This window comes from Triticum aestivum, chromosome 2A, assembly GCF_018294505.1.
Source record: "Triticum aestivum cultivar Chinese Spring chromosome 2A, IWGSC CS RefSeq v2.1, whole genome shotgun sequence".
Taxonomy (NCBI): Eukaryota; Viridiplantae; Streptophyta; class Magnoliopsida; order Poales; family Poaceae; genus Triticum; species Triticum aestivum.
In genome coordinates, this window is record NC_057797.1 from 79678543 (window position 1) to 79690921 (window position 12379).

The window sequence follows — 12379 nt, forward strand, 5'->3', positions numbered from 1 at the left end:
TGAACCAACGAACATTAGATGCACAAACTTTATCTAAGTACCATCGGCACCATGTTTCACTTCGATCCAACTCTGTGTTTGTGTTTGCAACGCAAGAATCAGGAATGAATTTCGTAGAAAAAGGTTTGATCCCACCCAAACCTCAGCCACTGAAAGGTTCATCCTACAATGTCTTCCTCAAGCCAAGTAGGAGATGGCACCATGGCACCCAACATTTCATTTCAAATCGAAGGGAGAAGAGTGCTTTTGTTCGGAGCCGGTCTCCATTTCCCTCCCAAAAACGCCCTGCCCGCACGCACCATCGCCGCTGCTCACACACACTGAAAGGCCCCGAGTATGAACGCCAAAACCATAATATAACCACACGCCTGCTTCCCCTCCATCCCCCCCACCTCCTCCCCCGACGCGAACCAGAATTCCTCACGCCCGACCCAAACCCTGCACCGCCGGAGCCCCGAATCCACCCCGCCGATCCGCCCCGAACCCTAGGGATCCGCCCTGATCCGCCGCCGCCCCTCCGCGCCGCAAACCCTAGGGATCCGCGGAGCCTCCGCCGGCGGCGGGGCTCCTCCGCGGCGGCGGCTTCGGCATGGCGGACCTGGTGGGGAGGGCGGTGAGGAAGGCCTTCCCGGGGTTCGGGGTCTTCTCCGGCGTGGTGGAGTCGTACGACGCCGAGGCCGGGTACTTCCGCGTGCTCTACGAGGACGGCGACTCCGAGGAGATCGACGCGGACGAGATGGGCTCCATCCTCGTGGGCGCGCCCATGCCGCCGCAGCCGGAGACTCCCGGGGGTTCCGCCGGGAAGCGGCCTAAGAAGCGGAGGCGGGGGGACGGGGAGTCCCCGCAGGGGAACGTTTCTGTGGTGGCCGAGACCGTAGATGGAGATGGGCTGGCAAACGGGCCTCTGCCTGTGCTTGCAACGCCGGCGAAGGGGGGAGGAGCGGGTGGGGAAAATGGGGAGGCGATGGCGGAGACGGCGGGGAAGAAGCGGAAGATTGGCCCTAGCCCAGTTCGTCGGAGCGCGAGACAAGCGAAGGCGGCGGCATTGGCGGCTGAAATGGAGGCGGCCGCTAATGTAGCTGCTGCTGCAGAGGCTGCCGAGACTTCATCCGCCGAGGATGTGGCTCCGGCTCTGATTGCTGCTACGCCGCAGCAGTCTGGGAGGAAGCGTCAGCGTGCAAATGGGAGTGGTCGGTCTCGCGCAGTCGCGAGGGATTTAGAGGATGCTGCGCTGGATAGGCCGCTGCAAAAGCCGAACCTGCCACCTTCGTCACAGGGCCTGGATTTGGAAGGCCTCCCTGTTATGGATGTCTTTCAAGTCTACTCCTGCTTGAGATCATTTAGCAAGCAGCTTTTCCTAAGCCCGTTTGCACTGGAGACATTTGTCGCGGCGCTGCGGTGTAAGCACGTGAACCCCTTGATAGACTGGGTGCATTTTGCTTTGCTCCGCTCTCTGAAGAACCACTTAGAAGATCTGGCCCATGAAGGAGACCCTCCGGCAATACACTGTATTAGGTAAGAGTCTTTGATTCCCTATTTTATACAGGCTTACTAGTTTTAGGTCATGAGAGACTCGTCTTTTAATTATCTACTGCTAATTGCATAGGAATCTTAACTGGGAACTCTTAGACCTAGCAACTTGGCCAATCTATCTTGCCGAGTACTTACTGACTCGTGGTTCAGAACTGAGGTATGGTATGAAGCTTACAGATCTAAAGCTGTTAGATACAGAGTACTATTGGCAGCCAGCAACAGTAAAACTCGAGCTGCTGCGCTCACTCTGTGACGATGTTATTGAGATTGAGGCTATACGTTCAGAACTTGGTTCAAGGATGTCTGAGTTAGATGGAAATGATGAGGGCTGTAGAGCTACTGGTTCAAGAAGAAAAAAGAGAGGTTCTTCTGTTGTGGCCCTAGCAGATTCTTCTCAGCCTCCAGAAGGCTCTGATGATACGGATGATGGTAACAGTGACGAATGTTATTTGTGTGGTATGGATGGCAACCTGTTATGCTGCGATGGCTGTCCTTCAGCTTTTCACTCAAAATGTGTGGGGGTGGTGGAGGACCTATTGCCTGAAGGAGAATGGCATTGTCCCGAGTGTTCGATGCAGAAGTACAACGGGTCCAGAAATATGGCAAAGCTTGTCAGAGGAGCAGAGGTTCTGGGAAGTGATCCACATGGACGACTATACTTTGGCACCTGCGGCTATCTTTTGGTGTAAGTCAGTTTAGACTTCCTCCTTTGGTCTTCTTATGTGTATATCTTTCTGAGAGTTCCTTTACTCTGCTGTCATTGTTTAGGCTTCCTAATGACTAGTCAAAGTATTTGTCATAGTTGTATGCTTGAGTACCATTCTGTGTTGATTGTACCATGACATCATCCATCAATTGTTAGACTTTTGTGTCGCAATTACATTCCCACATGCGGTTTATGTTTCACTGTACATCTAGTTCCCATTCCTTTGCACTTCATCTGCTTAATTTGTGCTGTTTATTTCTCCACAAAGATCATCACACTAATTTCTTTTGTTGGCCACAGACCCCCCTGTGCTTTATGTGCCAGTGAGTTCTCATCGTGTCGATGAATATCGCTGTTGCTTGTAGTTTTTTCAGCCGTGCTTTCGTGCTGATATGGGTTCTCATTTTATTCTTTATTATAATAATAGGTCAATTAACTATACAGTTTTGGGGATAAAGCAAGGGAATAACTGCAATACTCTGGTTTTGCAAGATTGAGTTTATTTCATTTTGTAGGCTCCGATCAAGGCTTCGCAGAAAAATGAGATACATATATTGCATAAATGCGATGATTTGTTTTTCTTTGGAAATTGATCCTATATGTTTGCACTCCAGTTAAATGGTTGAATTTTGCACTAATAAATAAATGACCTTATGAACTTGCAGGGTTGATTCATGTGATGTAGACTCTCCATGTCATTATTATGGCCAGATGGATCTTCATTCCCTTATTACAGTGTTAACTCCATGTCATCCGTCTTACAATCCGATCCTAAATGTGATCTCTTTGTTTCGGGGTATTGCAACTGAAACATCTAATATTAACGGGCGATATGAGAACAGCAAGGAATGTAGTACCTCGGACCATGAAACAGACCGCAGGCAGTCATCACTGAAACAATCTAGTGAGCATGAACAGTGTACCATAGAAAAGCATGGCTCTCAACAATTGGATACCGGGAAAATTTGCACCTCAAATTCAGATCAGGATGCCTCACACCAGAGTTATACCCTGAGACGTGCGACAATTTCTCAAAACGGCAATGAAACTACTGCTAATGAGAAGCCCAATCAAACTTCACAACCTAATGCATCTGGTGCCAACAAGGATAGCTGCAATTCTAAGCAAGATGATGTTGGCTTGCATGTTAATGGTTTGTCTGCAGAGAACCAGAAAGATGCATCACCTAAAAAAGAAGCAAGTAACTGCTGTCTAAGTTCTGGGAATGCTATGTATATAAACTACTACAGTTTCGGTCAAATAGCAGCATCTGCTGCTGAAGAGTTAAAGCACAAGCTTTCAGAGAATGAGGAAGGAAAGAAGCATGGCCCGGATGCAGTTTCTTTTCGGCTAAAAACAATATGTAAGAAATATGTTAATGTTTTTGCACTGACTGATCAAAAGTTATCTGTGGAGCTCCTAAAGGAAAAATGTGGCTGGTGCAACTCCTGCCAAATCAGTGGTGGTAGTGATTGCATTTTCAGATTTACTGACGTTAAGTGTATGGAGAGTCCTAAGCCATGTGCTGTTGGTCCTTTGTCAGAAAAGAACAAGGAAAGTCATATTGTCCTTGCTACACATAGCATGTTGTCAATTGAAAAACGCCTGAATGGTTTGCTGTCTGGTCCATGGCAAAATCCACAATATAGCATGTATTGGCGTAAGGCAGTTCTTATGGCTTCAGATGTATCATCACTGAAGCAGCCTCTTCTCATGGTATAACTTTTTGAATGCTTTGTCCTTATTAAAGGCTTTATTATTTAATCTGCATGTACCAAACTCTCACATGATTATCTCCCAATACTCTGCAGTTAGAGTCCAGTCTGCGACGTGTTGCCTTCTCAGGAGAATGGCAAAAACCAGCAGACTCTGTTGAAGTTGTTGGGTCTGCAGCCCATATCTTGGTCCGTACATCTAATAAGTCTGCAGGTTATGCAATTGCTAGAAAGCCAGGGAGGAAGCCACTTGCTATTGAGCTCAAAGTCGACCTCCGTGATGTTGGTGTTTATTGGTGGAGGGGCGGAACATTGTCCCGTCAAGTGTTTCACTGGAAGAGGTTGCCTCAGTCATTGGCCTGCAAATCTGCTCGGCAAGGTTGTATCTCCAATCTTCTGTCAGTTTCCAGATACACTATTTTCCGATGTATTAAACCTTTGTGACCTTGTATGTCTCAGCGGGACGCAAGAAAATTCCCACCATAGTGTATCCCGATGGTTCACAATTTGCCAGGAGGTCCAAATACATAGCTTGGCGAGCTGCTGTGGAAATGGCACAAAATGTGTCCCAGCTCATTTTGCAGGTAATATATTCTCTTTCTTTTGGGAAGTATCAATAAAATTGGGCCACTGAATTGTTCTTTATGTACCTTCAGATTAAAGAGCTTGAATTGAACATCAAGTGGCCTGAGATATTGAGCACTCTCTCTTCTGCAATTGCAACAAAGGAAACCCAGAAAATAGCAAGGTTTTTCAAGAAAGTTATAATTCGCAGAAAACGTATAGAAGCAACGAATGTGGAATATCTACTTGATTTTGGAAAGAGGGAGAATATTCCTCCTGTTGTTGCTAAACATGGAGTAAAATTTGAGGAGCCCTCTAGCGAGAGGAACAGGTACTGGTTGAGTGAAAGTCATGTCCCGTTGAGTCTTTTGAGGGCATATGAAGCCAAAGCAATAAATCGCTCACTTAAAAAGAAAGACAGCGAGGACAGCTCACCTAAAAAGAAGAAAGACACCAATGACCGCTCACGTAGAAAGAAGAAAGACACCGATGATCTTTCTAAGATGAGCGACTTCAGTCCCGAAAAGCCAAAAAGATCAAGATCAGTGTTTGATGACCTCCTAGAGAAAGCACAAAAACTGGAGGAAGCACAAAAACTAGAGGAAGCACAAAACCTCCTAGAGCAAGCACAAAAACTTCCCAGCAGGCTTTGCGGTCAGTGTTTCAAAACAGTAACTGCCAGGTATGTAATTAAGCCAAATGTTCATTTATTCATTTAAGTAAAGCAAGCAAGTCATTAAAATTTCATTGCAAAAGTGTCAGTTCTTTTTTCTTATCCACACTTATGTATTATAGTATGGATTTTGCCTTGGTTCTTGTTCTTTGCATGTCTTGCTGATTAGGTATGCTGAGTCAGTTACACTTGCCTAACTATTCATCCCTACCTTTTGGATATAATTGTTCAGATAGTACTGTATTGTGTTTATCTGGCAATATCTAAAGAAAGTACTCCCTCCATAAAGAAATATAAGAGCGTTTAGATCACTACTATGCTGAGTCAGTTACACTTGCCTAACTATTCATCCCTACCTTTTGGATATAATTGTTCAGATAGTACTGTATTGTGTTTATCTGGCAATATCTAAAGAAAGTACTCCCTCCATAAAGGAATATGAGCGTTTAGATCACTACTTTAGTGATCTAAACGCTCTTATATTTCTTTACAGAGGAAGTAAGAAATTTCTTGCATGACTGGGTTTTGCCATGCCTGTTATTAGTATTTGATTTCTGAAGTCTAGGTGATTATCTCCCTCCCTCCCTGAGTGTGTACCAACTTTTGCGGTATGTACAACCATTGCCAATCTAGCCGATGTTGATATTCCTGTACAAGCTACACAGTTGAAATTGCTAATTATATTTAGCAAATACTTTGGCAAAAGTTATTGGTATAGGAATCAGCTTTTAGCATTTTGACTTCTCCTGCAAGGTCATATACTTTGCTTGAAAAAAAAATTGAACTGAAACTGGAAATACATTTCAGTACCTTCTGCAGCTTGTTCTCAGTGTTGCCAATATATTCTCTGTTTTGTTGAATGGTACATTTTTTTTGGCTAGTTATTTGACTCTCTCCCTCTTTTTGTCTTCTGAACAGGGAAGCTGTGAACTGCAAATATTGTGAAGGTATTTACAAATTGCAAATATGCAGATTTTTTTTCTTGTTACATATGTATCATTATAGTCCTTAAGACTGTCGAAGAAAATATATAGCCCTTATTTTGTTGTGTGTGTATGGGATATGCGTTTTATTTTTTGCGGGGCCTTATGTATGTCATATGATGAAAAAGAAGTTCAATTGTTAGGAATTTTTTAGGTGATCCATCATCAAGTATTAAGTTTGGCCTTTTACTTCTAATATTGATGCTTGGAGTTATACTGGGACTCAGCTGCAATATTCTCTTGTTCTATGCAGCACTTTTCCATAGAAAACATTTCAACGTTCCTAGAGGTGCTGTGGATACCGTCTATGTTTGCAACAAGTGCCTAGCTGAAAAGGTCGAGCCGGTGGTGTCTCCACAGAAAAAGGCAGCATCAAAGAAGAGCTCTCCGAAAAAGAAGCAGAAGAAGCAACTACGAAAGAGTTTAAGGAGAAGAAAACAGATAGTTATCAACCTCAAGAAGAAAACCAGACAGAAGAATGGCAAGCCTGGCCGGCCTAGAAAGAATCCATTGAGTGTGTCAAAGAATAAATCACAAAAGATGTCTGACAGTCAACCATCAAATGAAGCCAAGAATGAACCGGTGAAACGCATATCAAAAAGGTTATATGATAAGTACATGAAAGGCAACTCAGATAAATCCGAGCATACAGCAAGCTGTCGTAAGAAGAAGAGGACAGCTTCGCATTACTCGTACTGGTTAGATGGTCTTCGATGGACACAGAACACAGCTGATGAACAGGCAACAAATTTTAGGAAAGCAAGAATTGTTTTTCCATCTGAAGATGTTAAGATTTCAGAAACCAGTCCAGTATGCTGTCTTTGTAAGAAATGCTACAGTGGAGATGCTATTTATATTGCTTGTGAGAATTGTGAAGGTAAGATATGTTTACTTTGATGGTAATGTTAAGAAAATGGTTTACTTCATGCTATGTATCTCCGTGATCTTCAAACAAACTTATAATTGTTCACTTTGACAATTGCATTGGCCAAAAACTCTTCATTATCATTTATTTTAGCCCTGGCCCTTACAAGTGAGCAACAGTTGACCCTTCAATATTTGTCGTGATCCTCCTAGAACAGTAATTATTACTTTCTTTTCCCATGGATTATGTCCTAAGCTATGTGACATATATCCTTTCCTAAGCTAACATTACTTTTGTCTCAGCAAGACAAACAATTGTTTTTGGAATTTGGCTGTGTATTTCATTCACTTCAATTGCTCCTCATACCATGGGAAGCTGTCATAGTTTAAATGATGCATTTCTGATTGCGCTTGTTCTTCCCTGCAGATTGGTTCCATGGGGATATATATTCTATTACCATAGAAAATGCCAATAATCTCATAGGCTTCAAGTGTCATGCATGCCGTCTGAGAGCTGTTCCTGTTTGTCCATATGCACAAGCTAATGCAATTCTTAAGGATCAATCAGACAGGGAAGACACCATTGATAGGTCTATAGAGGACAAGCACAGCAATTGTCCGAAAGATCTGTTCACTTCCAATGATCTGAAAGAGCTTCACACTCATAACATTGGGGAGCTCCAGAGTCATAGCATTGAGGAACAGGTTCCTGATAGTATTTGTTTGGAAGTGCTAGAAGATTATAATGATCTGAAAGAGTCAGACAGTCATAGCACTGAGAGAGAGCCAGTCAGTAATAACACTGAGAAAGAGCCAGGTAGTCATAGCACTGAGAAAGAGCTTGATGATTGTAATGGGTTAAAGGAGCTGGAGAGCCATAACAATATGGAAGAACTTGACAGTCACAGCACTGAGAAAGAGCTTGATGATTGTGATGGGTTAAAGGAGCCGGAGAGCCATAACAATATGGAAGAGCTTGACAGTCATAGTACTGAGAAAGAGCTTGATGATTGTAATGGGTTGAAGGAGCCGGAGAGCCATAACAACATGGAAGAGCTTGACAGTCATATCACTGAGAGGAGTCCTCATGATCATAATAATCTGAATGAGCTTGACAATCACTGGGGTGAGAAAAAGCTTGATGATTGTAACTGTCTGAGTGAACTTGGCAATCATAACAATGTGATAGATCTCAATGAGAACAGTCCAGAAGAGCTTGGTTGTACTGAAGATAGCAAATTTTCTGCAGGAGAAACACAATGTCTGAAAGAGCTGGACAAACTGAAAGATCTCGACAATCTTAACAGTAAAAAAGAGCTTGGTAATCACAACCATCTGGACAAGCTTGATCGCCATAGCAGTCTAAAGGAGCTTGAAAATCATAGTAGTGTGGAAGAGCTTGATAGTCATGACTACCCAAAAGAGCTTGATGATCAGAACCGTCTGAATGATCTTGGTAATCATAAAAATGATCTTGGTAATCATAAAAATCTAAAAGAGCTTCATAGTGCTCAAAATGGCCAAGTTACTGCAGTAACACATACAGATGGTTTAATAGATGAGCAGTTTAACACTAGAATATCTAACAAAGAAGCCATGATCATGACATCCGAAAGTGATTTGGTGAAGGAATCTATTGCTTTACAATCCAACGGTAGTTCCGTGGATAATATTGTTCCTGCTGAACTGGAGATGGATATTCAGGTTCCCCTGAGCTTATTGACTTTGTAGGATATATGTCAAAAGAGCAGTGCATTCCAGCATGACTTTCCGTGAGCTTGTACTGTTCAGTCTTGCTGCTGCTTTGGTAGAGAATTCCTTCTGATTAGCTTGGGTTGTTGAGCTACCTGACAGCTTAGTTTTGTGCTATAGGATATTACATTGGTGATGCAACCCAGTAATAATAATCTACAAAAAGGAAAAATATATGTTTGTGGATTCATCGTATTTTGGCCATTTCCTTAGGGAAATATGCTGACCTGACAAGCGCAGCATTGGAGCTATTGACTATGCCACCACAAGTGTTTATTATGGTTTTCATTCTTGGCTGAGCTGACATAGGAAATATCTGGGCCCCGTTTCCTTCCCATGCTTTCTGGTCAGAACTTGTGATTCATGTTGCACTATGAGGTTATGTGTTGATTGGGATGTCTTTGAGTACAAGTGACTGGTTTTTGGTTGTGCTGCACTTACTCATGATGCACAAGGTGGGCTCCAATTTTGTTTACGTATCTAATTTGTTTGTGTTGAATGTAAACATGTTTCATGCTGAAAAGAAATTAACATCTAACAATTTTCCTTTCCTGCTGTGATGATATAGTGATACACAGAACTAGATCCCATGTTTTTTTTTTGGTCTAGCAAAGGTTCACACTAAGCTCCTGTGCTGGGTCTATCATGTTCTTAGCAATAGGCCAAAAGTGATGAAAATACTGCTGCAGGAATATCATAGTGCTAGTTTTACATGTATGGTTTTTGTTACCATTATGGGCTCATTAAGGCCAAAGAATGAGTTACGAGTACCATATCATGTTGAAGCAGTGGGAGCTCGTGTTGTTCCTCTGACGATTCAGTGGTTAACATTTATCCATATCATATCAAATCATCAAGCTGGTAAATCCACGGCATGTTCTTCCTATAGCAGATTGTTTCTCCAGCTGGCACTCACCTATGTATCTGATCTAGTTCATTCTCCTTTTGAACAGGATGGAGACATAGACGAACCACTTGCTACCGCCGTCGAGCACGAGGCCTTCCCATTCTCCAGACCTCCCTAGTGCACCCATAGATGGTGCACCAGACTGACCAGTCGACCTGACGTTCCATTTTAAGTGTTCCCCAGTGCTTCTAACAGCGTTCCAATGCAAGCGCAACCCGGCCATGCCGCGGAGCAATTCATGTCAACATCCTTGATCTTATTTTGTATACATAGGGTTCCTTTAGGTTTTATTAGGGGAGATGCTCATGCAGTGTGACTGTCAGATTCAGAAGGGTAGTAGAACGCTGCTGTTACGGTGCTTGCTGGTTCAGTTCTGGTTTAGCGAGGCTGCCAGCATTCCTAGATGTAAAAATCTAGTTGTCAGATCAAGTTTCAGTGCCTTGCCGCAGTGAATTGCTGCACTCTGGGTGGTTTTGGGTGAGGCGCTGTGTTTTTCCTCTGCCCAGCAGCTATTTGGGGAGCGGTGGTGTCCCGTCTGTGTTCCTTCCAACTCCTGAGTTCAGAACGAAAGGAATGGCCGGTAGAGGTGCCTCATCATCATGGTGCTGGTGGTGGTGACGGCGGTGCTGGTCTGCAATGGTTTCGCTGACTTTGAACTGCCGCGACCGTCGGGGTGTTCAGTGCACGGTGATGACTTGCTGCGTCAAAGTAAAAAAACTCGTCGGTTGGCTGGTGACGACGGTGACGGTTTTAGCAGGCGTCGCTGTGTGAAGCTTACTGCTTCCTCTACAAAATGAGCCAGCAGAGCTCTCATGCATCCTTGCTTCGCCAAAACTTTTGCTGAGAACTGTCGTTGGTGTCTTGCCGTCGGAGCGTGGGCTCATCATCATCATCATCACCGGAGGTGCCTGCGGTGCACCGATCTCTGACAAACGCCGGCGGTTGCACCGGTCTCATCCTCACCTGAAAACATCTCCTCTGGATCACCCACCGTGCGCACTGCGCAGGCAGCCTTTGGGCTATGTTTTCTGATGGTGCATGTGCAGGGTAGAATCGCCAACCTCTTTCGAACCACTCCCCGGCCGGCCGGTTGCCATGAGTGACACGCATTCCGTCGCAGATTGATTGATTGAGTATAGTATCTAACCTGGCGTCACCTTCGACCATCAATCATAGCCCCGTCCGGCCGGTCGGCACCCTCATTCGCCACCCCTCGTCGCCGGTCTCCATCCATCCCAAAAGACGAAAGCGACGCGCACGACGGTCGACAGCCACCCAATCGAACGTACCGCGTACGTACCTACGTACTTCATGACAAACAAAGTACTCCTCCAGCAAAGCAGCCATGCTTCTGCCACTTCACTCCATATCACGGCCCCGTTTCCCCGTCGGCCCGGCCCGAACCCATCCAACCGCACTGCTCCTGCACTGTAGGGTAACCTCGATGATACGATGAATTATGAGAGCAACGAACGGCTGTGGAATTATTAAGCCAGCCGGTGGTTGGCACCACACCGTCACATGGTGGCATGGCAGCAGCTAGCAGTGCCTGGAAGGCTGGACGGGCAGCAGTGATGGCGCGCTCACATGACTCCTGTGATCGCCCGGAGCCGCGTCCTGCGCGTACGGAACCAATCAGTGCAAAACGTGATGACTTTGTTTCCCGTTCACTGCCCGCACAACGTACCGTCAGGTACCAGACGTACGCTTGAACGAAGGGGGTAAATCATGCCCCACTCCACACATCCTGTATGGGACCGCCATTTAAGGCCTCTTTAAACACATAATACAAATGTTATGTTCTTCCATTTCAATCTTACACGATTTTATCCTTTTATCGCGCCACATAAAAAAACAAAGGATTCTTTTTAAGAGTTTCAAAATCTTACCAAAATGCTTGGAATCGAAGAGCCTTCGGTTATGGTAAGACTCAAGCGACTGTAAACTAGTGAGATCGCACGCGATTTTGTGGACTGTGCGATTCATTCGTTCATGCTCATCGAGCGTGAAACGATGGCAATGCAGATGCAAGGACTCATCGTGTGGGGATTGGTGTTCCGGGCGCCTGAGATGATGACCTAGGTGGCGGCACGACTCATGGAGTTTGGGTGAGGGTGGAGCAGTAAGATGCAATGTGATAGTGGTGTCCGCCACGGTTTAACATTTTGGCAAACAATTATTTTTCGAACCTGACCAAAGCATATTGAATTCAGAAATTTTAGAAGTTACTTTTTTTGGAATTTGATCCATATCAATATTCACTTATTTCTAATGGATTTTGATCAATAGGGAATTTGTTTTCAAATTGTTTTCAATCTCGCCCAAATGGCACCCACCAAAATTACTGAAATTCTTTCAACTTTTGTTGAGATTTAAAACGTTGGTGACGGTTGTAGGTGGGGACGATAGCACTAATTTGGTAAGAGTGAGGGTGACTCAAGGTTGAAGAAGTGGGAGGATCCATGAAACTGAGATCCAATGATGTTCTCCTAAGAGTAGAATACAACACAAGTCCTGAAACTACTCGAAGGGGGTCAAGTTAGTTCTAATTCTATGAAAATGCATACCTAGGTCATAAAAGTTTGCTAAGTGTGTCACCACGGTCCTATCTGTGCTACATAAACTTTTACTTGCACAAGTGGCAATTTGACTACCGCCATGTGGCAATTTTTTTTGCACAAC

The 12379-nt window shown here is 44.4% G+C and overlaps 1 protein-coding gene across 6 annotated transcripts; it reads left to right on the forward strand.

Moving 5' to 3' along the window:
• The first annotated feature begins 362 nt into the window (after window positions 1–362).
• LOC123187628 (DDT domain-containing protein PTM) lies at window positions 363–10158 on the forward strand. 6 transcript variants are annotated; one of them, XM_044599543.1, is made up of 11 exons: window positions 363–1515; window positions 1607–2218; window positions 2905–3955; window positions 4051–4333; window positions 4414–4538; window positions 4611–5200; window positions 6110–6138; window positions 6428–7051; window positions 7466–9245; window positions 9480–9651; window positions 9744–10158. In XM_044599543.1, exons 1-9 carry the CDS (start codon window positions 590–592, stop codon window positions 8767–8769), a joined length of 5544 nt encoding a protein of 1847 aa, XP_044455478.1. In that variant the 5' UTR covers window positions 363–589; the 3' UTR covers window positions 8770–9245; window positions 9480–9651; window positions 9744–10158. The 6 variants fall into 6 exon arrangements, with proteins under 6 accessions (XP_044455478.1, XP_044455479.1, XP_044455477.1 ...); XM_044599544.1 differs by having other exon boundaries at window positions 9577–9651; XM_044599542.1 differs by having other exon boundaries at window positions 9580–9651.
• The last annotated feature ends 2221 nt before the right edge of the window (window positions 10159–12379 follow it).

Coding starts and splice junctions, on each gene's coding strand:
- LOC123187628 (XM_044599540.1), top strand. CDS start 590: ATGGCGGACCTGGTGGGGAGGGCGGTGAGGAAGGCCTTCCCGGGGTTC. Junction 6,139..6,427: donor GAACTGCAAATATTGTGAAG/GTATTTACAAAT, acceptor TGTTCTATGCAG/CACTTTTCCATAGAAAACAT. Junction 7,052..7,465: donor TGCTTGTGAGAATTGTGAAG/GTAAGATATGTT, acceptor TCTTCCCTGCAG/ATTGGTTCCATGGGGATATA.